The sequence below is a fragment of the Pipistrellus kuhlii genome, unplaced genomic scaffold (assembly GCF_014108245.1).
Source record: "Pipistrellus kuhlii isolate mPipKuh1 unplaced genomic scaffold, mPipKuh1.p scaffold_m20_p_4, whole genome shotgun sequence".
Lineage (NCBI taxonomy): Eukaryota > Metazoa > Chordata > Mammalia > Chiroptera > Vespertilionidae > Pipistrellus > Pipistrellus kuhlii.
The window spans coordinates 57,792,864-57,812,774 of NW_023425540.1; the positions used below are offsets into that span (position 1 = coordinate 57,792,864).

Genomic DNA, 19,911 nt, shown 5'->3' on the forward strand with positions numbered 1-19,911 from the left:
TGGGGCTTTTTTCCACTTGCTACAGGCAAGGAGAGAGCTATTACTCATTTTTACTGATAGAAAAGCTATATCTTCTTTTTTTTTTTTCTTTTTTTTTTAATTAAAGTTATATCTTCTTAATGAGTAGTTGACAGTATAAATTTATTTTGAAACTCTTTTTGCAGATTTAGGTTATATTTTGGAAATCAAACATGATTAATGAAGAAAAGATTTTTAACTGAAACTACAAGTAAAAGTATAAGGACTTTTTTAGTAACTTTAATTTTTTAAGATTCAAAATTAGGTTTATTCTTAGAAAGCTAGTCTAATATATAGACTGTTTTCAAGAAAATTTATTTTTTGTTTCTTTCACAGATACATTGTAATCAATTAGATAACAAAATATTTCTTCTAGTAATTGAATGTTCTCAGAACAGCAGCTTTATATTTAAAAATGATTTGTAGCCGAAACCGGTTTGGCTCAATGGATAAAGCGTTGGCTTGGGGACTGAAAGTTCCCAGGTTCGATTCCGGTCAAGGGCATGTACCTTGGTTGCGGGCATATCCTCAGTAGGGGGTGTGCAAGAGGCAGCTGATCGATGACTCTCTCTCATCGATGTTTCTAACTCTCTATCTCTCTCCTTTCCTCCCTGACAAAATCAATAAAATAAATATATATTTTTAAAATGCCTATAAAAAAAATAAAATAAAAATGATTTGTAGTTAAAGACAGTTTGTTAATTTTCTATAAATATATGAGATTCTGGAATAAAGACTTAATTTTTACTGTTAATTTTCAAAACTTTTTATAATTCCTATAAAAGCCTAATTCTTATCTATTTCCCAATCAGTAGTATATAAGAAATGGTTTCTTTTATATAAAATAAAGTAGTCTAAATTTTACTGAATTTAGTTTATCAAGTAGTCTGCATCTTTTAATTTATTGCATTCTTTAAGCTGTTAAAAATGTAGGCATGAACATTACAAACATACATATACATGTATATACACACACATACACTCCCACCCACACAGATTATGTATGTACTCTTCTTTATTTTTTTTAACTTAAAGGCTTTCAGTCCTGATGGTCGTTGGTTAATAAGTGCTTCAATGGATTGCTCTATCAGAACTTGGGATCTTCCTTCTGGGTGGTGAGTTTATATTTAAATCCCTAACCTCTATCAGAAAACCATTATCTTTTACCTGTAATTAATGGATTATATGCTTTTAAAAATATGACTCAAACTTTTATTTTGTATGGTTTTTTGTTCATAATGAATTTAGTTAAAAGGTCAAAAACCTTAACTTTCCTTGATGTATGTTATATATTCTCTGTCTCTAACATAATTTTTTTTTTAAAATATATTTTATTGATTTTGTACAGAGAGGAAGGGAGAGAGATAGAGAGTTAGAAACATCGATGAGAGAGAGGCATCGATCAGTTGCCTCTTGCACACCCCCTACTGGGGATATGCCCGCAACCAAGGTACATGCCCTTGACCGGAATCGAACCCGGGTCCCTTCAGTCCCCAAGCCGATGCTCTATCCATTGAGCTAAACCGGTCCCGGCAATAATTCTTGAAGGAAGACATTTTAGATACCTTTAAGAATGAAAAGAATTAGATAAAACCCAGTAGGGTTCAGAAATCTATCTGATAGACTTAAACTTGCTACTAAAACGGCTCTCAAAGAGCAAACATTATCTGATTCCATTAATTTGAACATTGGAGATAGAGAGAATGCGCGTGTGTGTGTGTGTGTGTGTGTGTGTGTGTGTGTGTGTGTTGTTCAAAATTGTTGTTGTTCAAAATTGTATAGGAATAGCCCTGGCCTTTGTGGCTCAGTTGGTTGAGCATTGTCCAAGCACCGAAGGGTCACAGGTTTGATTCCAGGAACATAGTCAGGTTTTGGGTTCAATTCCTGGTTGCGGTACATACAGGAGTCAACAGATCAATGTTTCTCTCACTCCCTCTCAAAAATCAATAAAAATACTTTTAAAAATTATATAGGAATAGATGCAATTTAAAATCATATTAACATAAAATTGCTTAGGAAGGAGTGATGGGAATAGCAAAGTATCTCATTAACAAGAATATACCATAAGGAAAGACATTGGTGAGAAAGATGAGAAAGAAGATGGTACTTTTTAATCTCCTGAAATATTTCTAAATTACTAAGCTCTGTCCAATTCTACTTACTCTTTTTTTTTTTTCTTTCTGAGGAAATAGACAAGCTCATACTTGAAAGCACTTTGACCTTTAGAAAGGAAAAACCCTGATGTAATCATTTCCTTTCAAGCTTGCTATAGGAATGAGGCACAGCTATTTATCCAACATAGGCACATGATTTGGAATATGTACAACAAAAAAGTGTTACTAATTAGTCCAGCTCTAATAACTAGGAGCTTTTGTGCACACATTTTTTTCCCCCCACTTAAAATAGAGTAAAGCAAAATTTAGTTACTGGGCTGTGTCCTCTAACTTCAAAAAGTTCACCAAAAGTTGGTATTTCCTTACTTTAAAAACAAGGCATCGTTAGAAATATTGGTAGTTTAGGATTTCTGCTATTTTTCTAAAAATGAACATTGTAATTTGAATTGCTTTAATTATAGTAGGAAAGTTGTACAAGTAATAGAGTTGACATGTGCCCTTGTCATTTCCTTTTTAGTAGTTTTAGTTCACATTAGATGGGAGAGATAGGTTAATGTTCAGTAGTACTAAATTGGCAAAATATTTTTACAAAGTGGCGAGTTTATCTTTGGAATGGAAAAAATAGGATCTAGAAGCATTTAAATCTATCAGTCTTTGACTCAGCATTAGTCTTTCTGCTAAATCTTTTATTTCAGTAAAAAGTTGAGCAGATTTAAATTTGATAAATTTTTGATTCTGATATCTTTAGGTGAACACTGGACAATTTTAAACGAATACAAAGGCATGAAGTTGGCAGAGACACAAAAACAAGAAATGAGTCACAAAGGGATTATTAAAAGAAAATAATTATATCTATACTGATTGAACCAAAGCCTAATTTTAATAAAGACAAAAATAAGGACTACTTTGGTTAAGAATGGAAATGGAGTAAATGAGGAAGCTTGAAAAGCCATGTCACACAACTGCTGCTATCTAATTGCAACTAAATTACCATTTACCAGTAGCTACTAAGCACTTTATATACTTTTATTTTTCATCTTCCCTCATATTTGAATGGGTGTAGGTACTATTATTGTTATTAGTTCCATTTTACAAATGAGGAAATGGAAGCTCGAAGAGAAGCGACGTGATTTGCCCATGGTGGCATATTTCATAAATTACATTTTGCTGCAATAAGCATTGGAGGAAAAAACATTTCCCAACAGTTGTGCTTTCCACCTTGCTTGGGCTGTGTCATGTTTTTAAGAATGAACTAATTTTCTTGATGTAGAAGATAATAAGGAAGTGAGGATTAGTGTTTCATCATACACCCATATATAATTGTTGGGGTTTTTGATTCCTCTGTTTTTATATCATAATTTGTATAACAATCTTTGGAGATTCCTAGTTCTTTCTAAAGTATGCAACTTTGTCATTTATATAGCATGTTAAATATTTAAAGAATGAATATGCTCATTACATAGTCTGTAAAGTGAAACTTTATGAGTAAACCTTTGGGTGTTGTAACATACAGATGTATCTACCTGGAATTGTGCCTATCTAAAACAATTGCATAGGCACTGAACTGTTTCCTGTAAAGTTGTTTTAAAATAGAGAAAGTTTTCTTATTTTGTAGGGTCCTCAAAGGAGCAGAGTTGAAATTTTTTGTCATTCCCTACCACTATCATCTTTCTTTCTTTCTTTTTTCAATTTACTGGATATTCATGTTGAACACTTTTGGAGATGAGAAAAGTATAAAATAGCTTTAATAGATTTTTTTTAAAAATGTTTTTATTAATTTTGGAGAGATTAAAGGAGAGGGAGAGAGAGAGAGAAACATCCTATTTAATAGAGGGAATATGCTAATTGACACTCATGCCATCGCAAAGATGGCGGTGCCCACAACCAGTAAGGAAGGAATATGCTAATTATGCCACACTCTCAAAGATGGCAGTGCCCAATCCTCTCAGCCCCGCTGGGGTGGTAGGGCCACCCCCCCTCCCAGTGCATGAATTTTTATGCACTGGGCCTCTAGTCAATGATAAAAGTGAATCATCAATCCACTACCTCCTTAATGTCCCCTGCTGGAGATCAAGCCTACAGCCTGGACATGTGCCTTGCCCCGGAATCGAACTGTGACCTCTTGGTTCATGGGCTAATGCTCAACCACTGAGTCACACCAGCTGTGCAGCTTTAATAGAATTTTGCATTTTGTTCTGTCTCATTGCTGTTTTCTGAGGAGCATTATATGAGAATAATTGGAATAGAATGTTATTTTGCATTTCTCCCTGAGGCAAAACCATCCCTTTCTTCTACTCATTAAAGATTTTTGTGTATGGTGATTCCATCACTTTGGAAATTGATCATCTACACACTGTCTGCATTTGTTCAGGATATAACACAGGGGTGGGGAACATCTGGCCTGTGGGCTGTATAAGGCCCTTGAAATCATTTGGTTTGGCCCTGGCAAGGCATTAGGAGTGAGTTAATTAAATGTTTAACCAAATATAGCAGGCTAATTTTTAAGTTGACAATATTGTTTGATCCACAAATGATGTTATAAATGTCCAAATGGCCCTTGGCAGAAAATAGGTGTCCCACCCCTGATATAACCAGAAATGACTTAGTATACAGGGCTCTGTGCTTGAAAATATGATATCCTACAGTGAGGGTTTTATTAATGTTCTCTCAAAAAGTATATATCTTATCTGGGACTTTTCATTCTGTGACCTTGGCAGGGACTATATAGTAGTTAAGTCTGGGATTAAGCCTGCACACTTATGCTTTATGAATTAAGATGGCCATGTAAAATATGCTTTGTATGTAGAAATCATCTTCCTCAATTTGATGCTTTTACATAACGGAAGGTTTGTCTACCCCCACACAACAGCTGTGGAATCAAGTTGCACAATGAATTTGACAAAATAATTATAGTATTATATAAAATAAATTTGCTCAAGCAGATTTTAGATTCTCTTTTTAGCACACATGTTAGGACATTTCACCCCTCACATGGTTAATGCACAAATATTGGTCAAGACAAGGAATGGTAAGGTCTGAAACTGCTGTGCTTATGCTTAATTTTCATCTATATACATTGAGTAATGTTTTTGCGCTGGGTTGTTTGGGTTAGATAACATAAACAACTTAACAGTCTTTGGTATATAATAATTGTTTACCAAAGTTTTATTTTCCCCAATTCTCTTGGTTCTCAAGAGAGGGCATTCTTGTGAGCTTCCAGAGTAAGTTTGAACAGAAATCAGATGGGTTATTAGTCACCTTTCTCCCCATAAATAAGAATTAAATGCTAGTCATTGCCCTAAGCTCACTTTGGTGTGTGTTTCCAGTGTTCCTAATTTTAAGGCTTATTTTCTTATCATTCGTTATTTAAGTTTTACAGTATTAATTATACTCTGAACAAATTGAGAGATTTTTTTTTTTTAATTAATCCTGACCTGAGGATATTTTCCCATTGATTTTTAGAAAGGGGGACAGAGAGAGAGAAACATCAATGTGAGAGAGACACATTGATTGGTTGCCTCCTGCCTGCACCCAAACCACAGCCATGGATCATGCCTACAAGCTACGTATGAGCCCTTGATTGGAATTGAACCTAAGACCCTTCAGTCCATGGGCCAATGCTCTATCTAGTAAGCAAAACTGGCTAGGACAAGAGATTTTATTTTGGAAAAGTCACTTAATGTCTCCACTGGAGAGACTTTATTCACATCTGTGCTGCTTATGAATCACCAGTGTAGACATTCCCAGCATGTAAATGTGCTGTTGAGCTGCTTGTTATATTTTAGTATCACCAGTGGTTTTACTGAGTTTATAGTGATTAAGAGTACAGACTGCTTATGTGACATTCTTGGCTCAATTTTCTACCTTGAGCAAGTTTTTAAATCTTACTGGGCCTCATTTTCTGATATATACATATACATATACATATACATATACATACATACATACATATATATATACATATATATATATAAGAGGTAATATGCAAAATAGCCGGGAGTCACGATGGGCTCAGGAGGAGGCTGCATCACAATCACTCAGGCCAAGCTACACACTGAGAGGCTGAGAGGCGACTGCGTGCTGCCCCCAGCCTCAGCGGACACCAGGGGAGGGGGCATGCTCTGAGTGGCCATGGTGTGGCTCAGAGCACGCCCCCAGTGGATGGCAGCAGCTGCCGGAGTGAAACAGCCCCAGTCCCAGATGCCTGGCTGTGGTTAGAGCAAAGCAGCCCAGATCCTGGGTGCTGGAGGGAAGCAGTGCTGGCAGCCAGGGAAGGAAGGCCTATTCTTGCACAAATCTTCGTGCACCGAGTATCTAGTTTATATAATAAAGACAGATCTGCCTCATAGGGTAGTGAGGATTCAGTTAGTAGACTCAAAGGCTCAGGATACTTCCTAGCATGGAATACTAAAAAAAAGTTGTAGACTATTATTATTATTATTTTTTTAAATATATTTTATTGATTTTTCACAGAGAGGAAGAGAGAGGGATAGAGAGTTAGAAACGTCGATGAGAGAGAATCATCGACCAGCTGCTTCCTGCACACCCCCCACCGGGGATGTGCCCGCAAACCAAGGTACATGCCCTTGACCGGAATCGAACCCGGGACCCTTCAGTTCGCAGGCCGACGCTCTATCCACTGAGCCAAACCGGTGCCGGCTATTATTATTTTTCTTGAAATAATGTTTTATTTAATGTAGATTCTGAACTTCAGTCCTTTTATTGTTTCCCATGGATAATGTACTGCTTTCAGTGAATAAAATAGTTGTTAAAATAGCTATAATTAAAACAGTATATTTCTCTAAAAGTACACAAAGTATTCACACTTAGCCAACCTAAGAAGCTTCCTTTGCAGATCTTTCTCTTTGCTCATTAAATTCACTCATGTCACTTCCTGCTATCACCATCCTAGTTCAGATCTTTAATGCTATTAGATGACTGCTAGCATAATTTTTCACTCTTCTTTCTGTTCACATATACTCTGCATTCTGATGGCAGATCTTTTATGAAAGTGAAGATTATATTACTGTCTGCTCACAAGCCTGCAGTGACTTTTCATTGATTAAAGTAAAAACAAACTTAGGTGTTTTGTATTCAAGAGCCTGTATGTAGCCATATGCTTAAGTAGCAGCTGCACTCTCACTAAACTCGGTTGTGTTTTCCTTCGCCTTGCCCTCCACACTTCCCTCAGCCAGGACACGCGTTCTCTGCCATCAACATCCACTGAATCGTATCCATTTGGAAGGCTCACCTCCAACTGTGTTTTCTGAGACGCCTACACTGAGCCTCCTACTGGGGGGTGATCACTCCCCCTTTCTCCCCAACTTTTTTTTTTTTCTTTTACTTTTTAAATATATTTTATTGATTTTTTACAGAGAGAAAGGGAGAGAGATAGAGAGCCAGAAACGACGATGAGAGAGAAACATCGATCAGCTGCCTCTTGCACACCCCCTACTGGGGACGTGCCCGCAACCAAGGTACATGCCCCCTACCGGAATTGAACCGGGGACCTCTCAGTATGCAAACCGACGCTCTACCACTGAGCCAAACTGGTTTCGGCCCTCCCCAGCTTTTCAACCCCTCCAACTTTTCAAGCTGTGAGACTAGTTTTTATACACTGCTTTATGGTTATGGTCTGTAGCCTGAATTCTTTCATATGTTTCATGTGTAGTGTAGTTACCTATTTGAAAAACAGACTTGTTCAAGTTTTTTCCATTACTGTTTTCTTTTTCTTATTTATAGTCATTTTATTTTAATTTCTTCTGTTGCCTAAGACTTTTATTATTTTCACTGGGATAACAAAAATACCAGAGAGTACTGATAATTAGATTTATTTAATTGTGTGACATCTTCAGAAATGTTCTCTTCAGTCTACCAAAATGGCATTCCAGAAAGAGCATTTCCTCCTGTGTTCTTCCTGGTGAACCTCTCTCTGGCTCATTGATCAGTTTGATTTTCCAGGTCATTCTCATTAAGAGAGGTAATTTTCATATAGTAACATTACTGACAAATCTTTGTTATTGATGCCTTTCTGGTATTGGTGATTATTAAAAAATAAAAATGAAACTTTTCTGTATTATCTCATATTATTTAGCAAAAATATATTTGTGAATTAAATGTTTTGGTAGAGTCTAACATCTTGATCCTTTTGTAGCCTTATAGACAGCTTTCTGCTGGACTCGGCTCCTCTCAATGTTACTATGTCCCCTACCGGAGACTTTCTGGCCACTTCCCATGTGGACCACCTTGGAATTTATCTGTGGTGAGTTCATTCATATAGTTCTGTTTGGGGTAAAGAGGAGAAGGAAGATGATATTGTCAGACAGCCATAGTTGCTAACATCAGCTTTTTTTTAATTTATAAAATGGAAATGTCACATTGTTGCCAGAGGGTTAATTTACCATAAGTTTTTGGCTGATTCAACATCTGCTTGATAATTTAGAGAACTTTGCTCAACCACACAATTGATTTTTATCTGTTATCTTATTTAGCTTATATTTTGTAGAAAAGATATGTGAATTTTAAAATGCTAGAAAAATGGGATTCCCTAACCAGGTCCTGGCCCTTCTGCCACTATCCCAATACTGCTTTATAACCTTAGTGAGTCACTTGTAAACTTCAGACTACTTTACCTATAAGGCAGTGTTTGGGAAAGATGCTTGCTAAGATCGTTCTAGTTGCATAACTCTTCACACCCAACTCCGTTGTGATGAACATGTAAGAGGTCAAGGTAAACGGTCCATCATCTGGGCCGAGAAAAAGTGTTGGTTATTTCCTAAGGTCAGATATCTATGCCTTTTTTTTTTTTTTTAAATACATTTTATTGATTTTTCACAGAGAGGAAGGGAGAGGGATAGAGAGCTAGAAACATCGATGAGAGAGATACATTGACTAGCTGCCTCCTGCACACCCCCATTGGGGATGTGCCCGCAACCAATGTACATGCCCTTGACTGGAATTGAACCTGGGACCTTTTAGTCCGCAGACTGATGCTCCAGCCACTGAGCCAAACCGGTTTCAGCCAGATGTCTATGTCTTTTAACTGTTATTAATTATTGAGGAAGAGAAAAAAAACTTACCCTTTTTTTCCAATTATAAAATTTTCTAATTAAATTTTTATGACAAAAAAATAAATTCAGTATGTGATTGAAATACATTTTGGCCACCTTAATAAGCAAAATGGAGTATCTCCTGGAATCTGTGAAGCTTGAACAATCATGATAAGAGAAAAATAATAGCTATGGAACCTTAGTAGCTATGTAGTATCACTATTAATATAGTTCAGAATCTGATTTCCCCAACTTTTATTTTTCATTCTAAATTCATTATGTATGGAAAACAGAATCTGATTAACTCACTTTGGGATAGGAAGCTACATCTTGATTAGTCATCCAAGGTCATGGTGCAGGGTCAAGGTATCGGGAACATGGCCACTTAGAGGGCCATTCTAGGGAAGGAGAAATCCATGACTGTTTACAATCTCAAGGATCTGATTATCTTATTCTGTATCTGACTTAACTCTCTGAGTCTTTTCTTCCTTCAGTTAGATATTATTTGCTTAACTGAAGGTTGACAATTATCAAAACAATATAAGGATATGGAGATTATGTTACTTTATAAAAGTACTACCTAGTATTGATCTCTCAAATACTTTCGTGTACTACATTAATAGTGTTTATGCACAGCTTCTTGTAACATCAATGACATGAATCAAGACATTTTCAAATTAATACTATTTTATTTATCTTTGAGGTTATTTTTAATTTGTACATGATTTGGAATCTATAGCCAAATTCAAGATTATAGAGTAATTGAAGTTTTTTTGTTTTTTAGACCAGTAATTGAAGTTTTTCCCCAAAAAACTATATTTATAAGTTTTAAAATATGGCCTATGTTTTTATTTCTCAGGTCCAATATTTCCCTGTATTCAGTTGTTTCATTACGGCCACTTCCCACAGATTATGTTCCTTCAGTAGTGATGCTTCCTGGAACTTGTCAAACTGAAGGTAATCACAAAATAGTAATTTTTTGAAGTATAATATCATAAACCTAAATGGGGGTATTGCTACTGAAGGCAAAGTTTATTCTATTCAATCAGAGTATTATTTAACTGATATGAAATATTTTGAATGACTTCATAAATTTTCACAAAAATGTGATTGATAAGATTATCTAGTGGTACTAGGGAGAAGTGTTTTAGGTCTTGTGATGGGAATTATAGTTAATAATGAGAAGATGAGGAAATTAAGAGTTTAACAAATCTATATTGAGTAAACATGTTATGAAATACTAATAGATTTGGTCTGAATTAAATTTCTTTTTTTTTTTTTAATATATTTTATTGATTTTGTACAGAGAGGAAGGGAGAGAGATAGAGAGTTAGAAACATCAATGAGAGAGAGTCATCGATCAGCTGCCTCTTGCACACCCCCTACTGGGGATATGCCCGCAACTAAGGTACATGCCCTTGACCGGAATCGAACCCGGGACCTTTCAGTCCCCAAGCCGACGCTCTATCCATTGAGCCAAACCGGTTTCGGCTGAATTGAATTTCTTTTACCTGATAAAAATACTATTCTGTGTTAATTTTTTTTTACCCCCCTCTCAATCTTTGTTTTCAGATGTAGAATTATCAGAAGAAACCATAGAACCAAGTGATGAAATGATAGAGTATGATTCTCCAGAACAGTTGAATGAGCAGTTGGTGACTCTATCCCTCCTTCCTGAATCACGGTGGAAAAACCTTCTTAATCTTGATGTTATTAAGGTACTACTATAGTACAGTGAATATTCACCCTAAAGACACATTCCAGAAGCAATTTCTGTAGTAGAAATAGCTTTCCTTACATTGAAAGCTTTAGGAGGAACAGTTAATACCTAAGAGCATGCCATTTAGTTGAATCCTGTTTAATCTAGTGTGATTATCCAGAATTCTCTTTATATTAATTTTGAGACCATTCAACAGACCTTTGGATACAGCAGAAGTACAGCCTACAACTGCAGAGCTATTAGAAATGTGATGTTTTTAATCCAGCCTCTCTGCTTTTTTTTTTTTTTTTTTTTTTTAATATATTTTATTGATTTTTTAGAGAGGAAGAGAGAGAGATAGAGAGCTAGAAACGTCAATGAGAGAGAAACATCGACCAGCTGCCTCTTGCACACCCCCTACCGGGGATATGCCCGCAACCAAGGTACATGCCCTTGATCGGAATCGAACCCAGGACCCTTCTTTCAGTCCACAGACCGATGCTCTACCACTGAGCCAAACTGGTTTCGACTCTGCTACTTTTTTAACTTCTAAAACAAGAAAAAAAAATATTGCCACCACGTGTGATATCTATCACTAGTCATTTGGAAATGAAAAGACTTTCACTAGTCTTTTAAAAATTAAGCTTTAACTACCATTTATTATTCTGTATGCTACTCTGCCAACGATAAGAAGATGTTTAGAGCTTGCTGTGTTGGATCCAGGTATGTAAGTTAATAAGAACTAGGTAGTAGGCAATGTCCTGTGACAGTGCCAAAGGAAAAAACCTGGTCCCTTTGTATTTGAGGAAATTATATTTTACATTAAAAATAGATAATATATTAGTGTTTTTCAAAGCATGTTTCATGATCCTCATTTATGAGTAGTGAAAACAATTGAGAGGAATAGACTAGAGTAGAAAATTATAGAGGCCATCCTGTGATAATGCTAAGCATTGATTATGAAGCTTGGTTTGGTAAGATACACACATAAATTCACTAGATACACACATAAATTCACTAGAGGTCATATGTATGCAAGTCATATTGTGGGCTGGCTATATAAAAGTGTAAGGACATCCGTAACTATGCCAAAGTAGAAGTGTTTTGTTACTAATAACTTAGTACCCAAACAGATATGAGTGTCTTGGGTAAGAAAAGTTTTCACATGTAAATTTCCTCTAAGCTATTGCCCAGTCTATGTCAGCTAAAGGTAGTGCTCCATGGACTAGCTTTAAAAACGACGCATGAGTCCTAACAGATTTGGCTTAATGGATAGAGCATTGGCCTGTGGACTCAAGGGTTCGATTCTGGTTGGGGGCATGTACCTTGGTTGCGGGCACATGCCCAGTGGGGAAGTGTGCAAGAGGCAGCTGATCGATGTTTCTCTCTCATTGATATTTCTGGACTCTGTTCCTCTCCCTTCCTCTCTGTAAAAAAATCAATAAAATATATTTAAAAATAAATAAATAATAAATAAAAGTAACTTGAGGGGAAAAAATGACACATGAAAAAAATGTAAGTAGTAGATGAGTGAAGGGAGCAATCAGTAATGCCCAATTAATAAGCTAAGTTTTTGGACTACTGTGTTCCTTGCTAAGACATAGTTTGTTCTGCATAAAGACTTAAATAAAAACATGAGTGAATGATTTTATGAGAGAAATGCTCACTTCCAATATTTTTATATCCTACTGGGTGAAAAATGTTAGAATTTTATATTTGTTTTGTGGCAATTTTTATACTTTTGGTTTTCCAAAGGAGATGTATAATCTCCAGAGCGCTGTGGTGCTCCTCCAAAGCCTTTTATTTTTATTTACAGTTCATGGACTGTCTCCCTTATCACTCTGTAGCAGTGAGTAGGAAGTGAAACTGACTCTTATTCCTCAAAGAAGGCTGTACTTATCCTGTAATTTAGCAGTACTTTATTCTGTTTTCAGGTAGTAACTTCCTTTTATTCCATTCCTCTTTAGGGCCACCAATATCCCTAGTTTTCTTTCAAAAAACAAATCTCCCTAAGGTTACAGAGCACCTGGAATGGAAGAGAATAGTGGGAGGTAAAATTGTGAGACCCCTCTATCAGGCAGTTTACCATGCAAAGCCTCTATCAAATGCTCTTGAGATAGTGGTGTGTAACTTGTAGTCATCAAAATTAAATTCTGTTGGTGGGAAATCCGATAGTGATTTTCGTGATTGAATTTTACTAACACTTGAAACATTTTATAAATAGGCAAATAGTATTCTCTTGCTAATTAAAAAAAAGGATTGGTTAGGAAAAATAAAAAATTTCAACAACGTAGAAGAATTAGGGATAAGCTTCACAAAAATATCACACCTAATTCTAAAGGCTCTGGGCTCTGGGAAAATATTTAGCACTAGTAAATTTTGCTTTCTAGCCCATTTTGATAAAAAGATTATATTTTAATATTAAAGAATTTTATAAGTGTTTGATTATTATTTCTTCACCTAAATATTCATGTTTCAGGAAAATGAGGTGTCCTAAGACAGAGGTTGGCAAACTCAGTAGTCAACAGAGCTAAATATCAATAGTACAACGATTGATATTTCTTTTGGAGCTGAAAACCCACTTCTGTGCACGAGCCACGAAGTTTCAATTGCACTGTATGTGCGCATTTGCACATGGAAGAGCCACACTCAAGAGGCCAAAGAGCCGCAGTTTGCCGACCACTGTTGTAGGGTTTCTCCTGAACCCTGTCATTTCTCTTCTGCCTTATTAGCAGGGGTTCTGGGGATTTGCATTGGGAAACTCACTTTAAAGATATCTGTGATATTGATTGATGGGATTTTATTTTAACATTCTAATCTGAAAATTTTTCATTCCTTTTTGAACTTTTAAAAAAATTTCTTGAGAATTAAATATTAGTAACTGTTAGCCAGATGATTACTTGATTGTCTTTTTATTTTTTTCTCTTTCTCTTTTATTTTTTCCCCAGAAAAAGAATAAACCAAAGGAACCTCCCAAAGTACCCAAGTCAGCACCATTTTTTATACCAACAGTTCCTGGCCTTGTACCCAGATATGCTGTGCCTGAACAAAATAATGATCCACAGCAGGTAAAAACTAAATTGGAGCATTCTAACTGTGTGTGTGAGTGTGTTTTTATTATACAGTTGTAGTTTTGTGTTTGTTTTTTTTTACCAACACCCGGTTTTATGCATATAGAGTAAATTAATGATAGATTTTAATTATAGACTATATATGTTTTTTGTTACACTTGTGTTTTTTGAATAATGTGTATTTATTTTTAAGTCTAAAGTGGTACATCTTGGAATTTTGGCTCAAAAATCAGATTTCTTCTTGAAACTTGAAGAAGGACTCGTGAATAATAAATGTAAGTTAAATTATAAAATATTTACCAAGTATCTTTAGCTTATTTTACTTTCTATGAAAAGAAATTGAGTGAAATATTAGCAGGTTTCTCAGTAGCTAAAAGAAGATAGTAAAACTTAAAAGGGTTGAAACTTGGGTTTGATTCTCAAGCAACTTTAGCTTTTCTACTGTTATATTAAACTAGAGACCCGATGCATGAAATTCATGCAATTCAGGCCTTCCAGGCACCCGGGACCTGGCTTCCCCCTGTCCCCGGCTTCGTCCGGAAGGACGTCCAATCTAATTAGCATATTATCCTTTTATTATTATAGATGAGTGACACTAAACTAAGATAATACTTATATTTAGAATAGTATTTTCTTAATGCTTTTTTTATTTTCAAATTTTGCTTTTGTTTTTATTTACAAAAACAGTTTGCCATACAGTTTGGGAATATAACAGAGACTTTTGTCTTCAATGATTTTAGATATTCCCAAATTATCTCATCAAAAGATAATTTTAAAATTTATTGAGTTTGTTAATAATAGATTTATCTTTTTGAAAGCTATAGTATGTAGCTAGTAATGATAAACAGTAAGTGTTTACAGCTCTTACAGTACTGGCTTTATTTAATTTGGTTTATTCTACTACTTAACAGAAAAAAATAACCCACAGAAAGAATTCCCTGTGCAATTTATGTGTATGTTGCTTGAGGTATGAAGTGGAAAAACTAGTTTCCTAAGTGAACTGATGTAGGTAATAACTGGATTCTTTTTAAAACTTAATACAGATGATGCTGCTCTTAACCTTCTGAAAGAATTAGGTCCATCGGGAATTGAAACAGAGCTGCGGAGCTTGTCTCCTGAATGTGGCGGGTCTGTAGAGGTTATGCAGAGTTTCTTAAAAATGATCGGAATGATGTTGGATCGAAAGCGTGATTTTGAGTTAGCCCAGGCATACCTTGCATTGTTTCTAAAGGTAAGTCTAATGTAAGACAGTTCTTCCCAGCTTGCCTTCCTCTGAAGCAGTGTTTTCTCATTGCACTTTCTGCAAAGATGGAGATGTTCGATGCCTGTGCTGTCTGGCATGGCAGCCATTTGTCTGTCACATGTGGCTACTGAGCACTTCAGTGTGGCTGATGTGACTGAGAAACAAAACTTTTCATTTTCTGGGAATTTAATTAAATTTAAACAGTCATCTGTGCCTCATGACTACCATACTGGGCAGCTGATTTATTTATTTATTTAAATTTTTTACTCAGAAGAATTTTAACTCACTGTGAATTTTTTATGACATCTATTAACTTCTTAAGTAACATTTTGGCTGTCTTTCTGTGATTATGAAGAGAAAGTTAGGTTTTACATTCATTTTTTGCTTTGTTTTTTTTTTCTATGCTAAGGTAAAAATATTTTCTTTTGGTTGATGGAGTTTCAAGTGATTTGGCAATAACAGAGTTGCTATCATGATTAATATAATGGAGCTCTCATGTTAATTTCAGTAGTTAATGGATTGAAGAAGATAGATAATGCTGATATTCAATGATAGCAGATATGATTCTTCATCAATATATAAAATCTTTTCACTTGATCTGCTTATTGAAAATTATTTATAAAGTAGATACTTAATTGGTAGCATGTGGTATGAAAAAAATAGAAATGCCACTGTTTCTATATCCTTCCCCAAATTTATCAAAAAAAGAAAAAGTTACTTAAATCTTTAGAAAACAAAATAAAGAGCCCATCCGCATCCATTAGCAGTGGTTATTATACAATTGAAGGAGAGACTTAAAGAAGCACAGGAAGAGGACTTAGTGTGAGAACTGTGTCCTTTCTTCAGGGTCTGTTTGAGGACTATTCTTAGTGGAGGGGAGTGAGGAACACTTCTCTTCTGCTAAGGGAGTGACAATACATAAAGGAACTCAAACTAAGAAAAGTTTGTTAGAGGAGAAGGAAGTGGGAGATGGTAACAAATCAGCAATTAAGAAAAAAATATTCAGAATGGTGTCTTCTGACATTTCTTAGTAAATATGTTGAGTCCAGAATAAACAAAATTTAATTTTCTTAAATGTTCAACTATTTTTTTTTTCTTCAGTTGCACCTTAAAATGCTTCCTTCAGAGCCAAAACTTCTAGAAGAAATGACACAGTTGTCATCCCAGGTGGAAGGAAACTGGATTCATTTGCAATCACTCTTCAATCAAAGCATGTGCATTTTAAATTATATTAAAAGTGCTTTGTTACAATAAAAACAAATTTGTGGCTTTTATAAACTGAAGACTTTTATATTAAATTGGTTCAGTTTAACTCATATTTTGTTTTTCAAGTTTCATTGTAAGAGAAAATAAATGCTAGTAGCATTACTGACTAGTCAATCATTTTCCACTTAAAAGGTAAATACTTTCTTGAAATATAATGATACCAGCCTTTCATTTTAAAAACTTAAAGAATCTACTCAAATAATTTATTTTCTGAGCCTCTTCACATTAGTTACTTAGGTATGACTTTTTTTTTTTAATTGTCCTTACAAGCTCATGGTTTTTTTTTGAATATTTATAGCATATGAGATTCTGGCTATTTCATGTAAAATGTTGCTTAATCATGTTGAAGATAAAACTGATCTATAATCCTATATAGTAAGCTAATATGCAAATTGACTAAACAGTAGGACAACCGATTGCTATGATGTGCACTGAACACCAGAGGGCAGACACTCAATGCAGGAGCTGCCCCCTGGTCATCAGTGTGCTCCCACAGAAGCTAGGCTCATGGCTGGCGGGCGCAATGGTGGTGGCAAGAGCCTCTCCACCTCCACCACAGTGCTAAGGAGCAGTGAGCCTAGCAGAAAGGAGTAGCGAGCAAGGGGGCAGTAAGGAGTGAGAGGTCCTGGACTGCCAGAGGGATGTCTGACTGAGGGCTTAGGGGAGCAGGCCTAAGTCATCGGTCGGACATCCCCTGAGGGCTCCCAGTCTGGGAGAGGGCTCAGTCCAGGCTGAAAGACGCCCCCCCCCCCAAGTTCACAAATTTCATGCACTAGGCCTCTAGTACAGTTATAAAAACACCTTTGTGATATGAAGTAAAAAGGTGTGTTTCCTTTCTTGGTGGCCTTTGTTGAACATGGGGATCATTGATCTTAGAGCTGGGAGGCTGTCAGACATTAGTGCAGCCCTCTTTTAATCAGAAGAGAAATCTGCTAATGTCAGCTTGCAACCTCAGTGTCAGAGCCAGGTTTTCTAACACTGCCCTAGTGCTCTCTCCATTGTAACCTTTCTAAATGTTCTTTTAGGAATGTGAGAGGCACTTTGACTTGGCAAATTACTATAGTAGACAGTTGAACAGATACCTCAGATAGATGAGGGAAATTCCAAATTCCATTCAAGATATCCTTCAAAGGTTTTTCTTCCTTACTGATGACCTCTTTAATTAGAAAGAAACTGCTGACTCAACTTTTCTCTCATCACCATTGTGAAACCAGATAGCTCTGGCAATTCCTCCTTTCTCACCATTATTTTCCTCTCATGGTTCAAAACTCTAGCAATATGTAAATTAAAAATAAGCAATTCTTAAAAGCACAGTGCTCTAAAAACAATTTTTAGCCCTAGCTGGTTTGGCTCAGTTAGATAAGAGTATTGACTTGTGGACTAAAGGGTCCCAGGTTCGATTCTGCAAAGGCACATGCCTAGTGCAGGAAGCAGCCAATCAATGGTTCTCTCTCATCATTGATGTTTCTATCACTCTCCCTCTCTGAAATAAAAATATTTTAAAAAGAAAGAAAAAAATAAGTAAAAATAATTTTTAGTTGACATACTTAAAAGTAGTGTAATTCACAAAATTCACCTGGTTGTATTTGAATGCCAATATAATTCTCATTAGGGTAAGAAGGTTTTACAGAATAATATCAGAAGGAACAATCCTCTTAAGGAGTTGTCAATGATAACTTTTATCAAGCATCTAGTTTCAGTATATAAGGTAGAATTAATAAACTGCTAAAGAAATAAGCCAATCTGGTTTTATGCTTTTGGTTTTTTTTTAGAAGTGCTTGTAAACTTACAGCCACTGGTCAAAATACTAATAATTACTTAAGTTCTAACTTTAGAAATTGTATTTCCCTCTGGCCCAATACTATATAGTAAAGTGGCAAAATTCCAAAATATAAGCATGTACCATGTGAAAATTATAAATGACTGAAACAAAATAAGAGCTCTAAACAAATTGCATTGCTTTTATAAATCTGGAACTGAAATTTTTTTCTCTTCAAATGAGAATATAGAAGTTGAGTGTTTTTATTTGAGATATTATCTTATTCAGACAGTGTTATATACATCCTCATTTTTAGGTACTCTAGAACCTTTCCTATGTGTTTGCCACCAGGGAAGGGAAAAAGAAGGAAATACAAAGTATAATTTGTGTGTATATTTTTTCTGAAAATACATGTTTTTGCATACTGCTTTTCCTTTAAAATTTAAATTACAAATGTATTATATGGCATTTGACTTGTAAAAACATCAGAGACAGTTCTATATTTTTACATTGACCTTCAATCTCAATACCCCCTCTAGAAGTAACAATTTTTGACTTTCCATCTATACCTTTTTTTATACCTTTTTCTATGAATGCATATAGATGTTATGTATAGCCACATGAAATAAAATGTGTGTAATTCTTGTTTTTTACATATATGTGTATCATTTAGCAACTTTTCTACTTGGTATCTTTTATTTCATCATAATCCTATCTCTTTTGTGTAGTAGTCCACAACCTATATAGCTTATAATGGAAACTTAGGTTAGATTTCTTTTCCTTTTTTCTAGTAACAAACAGTGCTCAAAGATTGTCATCCTATATTATTTTTTCTGCATATAAGATTTGGGTGCATACATGCAATGAAATACCTCTTAGCCATAACAAAAAGGAATCTTACCTTTTACAACAGCATAGATCGACCTAAAGGGTATTATCCTAAGTGAAATAAGTCAGACAGAGGAAGACAAAAATCATATGGTTTTACTTACATATAAAATCTACGGAACAAACTAAAATAGAAACAGACTCAGATACAGAGAACAAACAGTTGACAGAGAGGAAGGAACTTGGGGGTCTCGAAAAAGGTGAAGGGCTTAAGTACAAATTGGTTGTTTCCGAAATGTAAATTACAGCATAGAGAATAAGATAACTATGGTGCCAGATGGGTACTTGAGATAGGGGGACCACTTTGTACACAATTGCCTAATCACTGCTGTACACATGAAACTAATACAGAATAATAGTGAACATAAACTGTAGTCTGTATTGAAAGCATAATATGCTAATTAGACCGGATGTCCTTCCCGACAGCTGGAGCTGTGAGGGAAGCCCGGGTCCCAGGTGCCAGAGGGAAGCCAGTGCCGTCAGCCAGGGGAAGAAAGGCCTACTCTTGCATGAATTTCATGCATCAGGCCTCTAGTTGGAAAATAAAAAGTAAAAAAATTCTCTATAGTACATGCTTAGCTTTTGAATTGCTGGGCCAGACTAGGCAGTTTTAAAGAGAAATACTTCAGTTGGCTTCTAAAATGACTATTAACAATTCATAGTTTCTCCTCAGCAACGAATGAGTACCTTCTCCCCATATCATTAAGGATATTAGATTTTTAAGTGTTTTATTAATATAATGAGTGAAAACTTACTATTTTAATGTAAAAATTTCAGGTGAAGTGAGAATGGGCATTTTTACTC

General features: G+C 35.5%; 1 protein-coding gene and 1 long non-coding RNA gene across 4 annotated transcripts in view; both read left to right on the top strand.

Moving 5' to 3' along the window:
- WDR36 (WD repeat domain 36) overlaps window positions 1-16,710 on the top strand; it is a 39,486-nt gene extending 22,776 nt beyond the window's left edge. For all 3 annotated transcript variants that reach the window (XM_036409962.2, XM_036409963.2, XM_036409964.2), the window contains 8 exons: window positions 1,054-1,133; window positions 8,287-8,394; window positions 10,041-10,138; window positions 10,754-10,899; window positions 13,829-13,948; window positions 14,145-14,226; window positions 14,995-15,182; window positions 16,296-16,710. In XM_036409962.2, coding sequence (XP_036265855.1) covers window positions 1,054-1,133; window positions 8,287-8,394; window positions 10,041-10,138; window positions 10,754-10,899; window positions 13,829-13,948; window positions 14,145-14,226; window positions 14,995-15,182; window positions 16,296-16,448 — 975 coding nt within the window. In that variant the 3' untranslated portion in view covers window positions 16,449-16,710. The remainder of the gene's footprint in view (window positions 1-1,053; window positions 1,134-8,286; window positions 8,395-10,040; window positions 10,139-10,753; window positions 10,900-13,828; window positions 13,949-14,144; window positions 14,227-14,994; window positions 15,183-16,295) is intronic.
- Window positions 16,711-16,938: 228 nt separating this feature from the next.
- Window positions 16,939-18,895, top strand: LOC118703218. Its single transcript, XR_004982959.2, has 2 exons — window positions 16,939-17,814; window positions 17,883-18,895. It is a non-coding gene; the product is annotated as an uncharacterized LOC118703218 (long non-coding RNA).
- The last annotated feature ends 1,016 nt before the right edge of the window (window positions 18,896-19,911 follow it).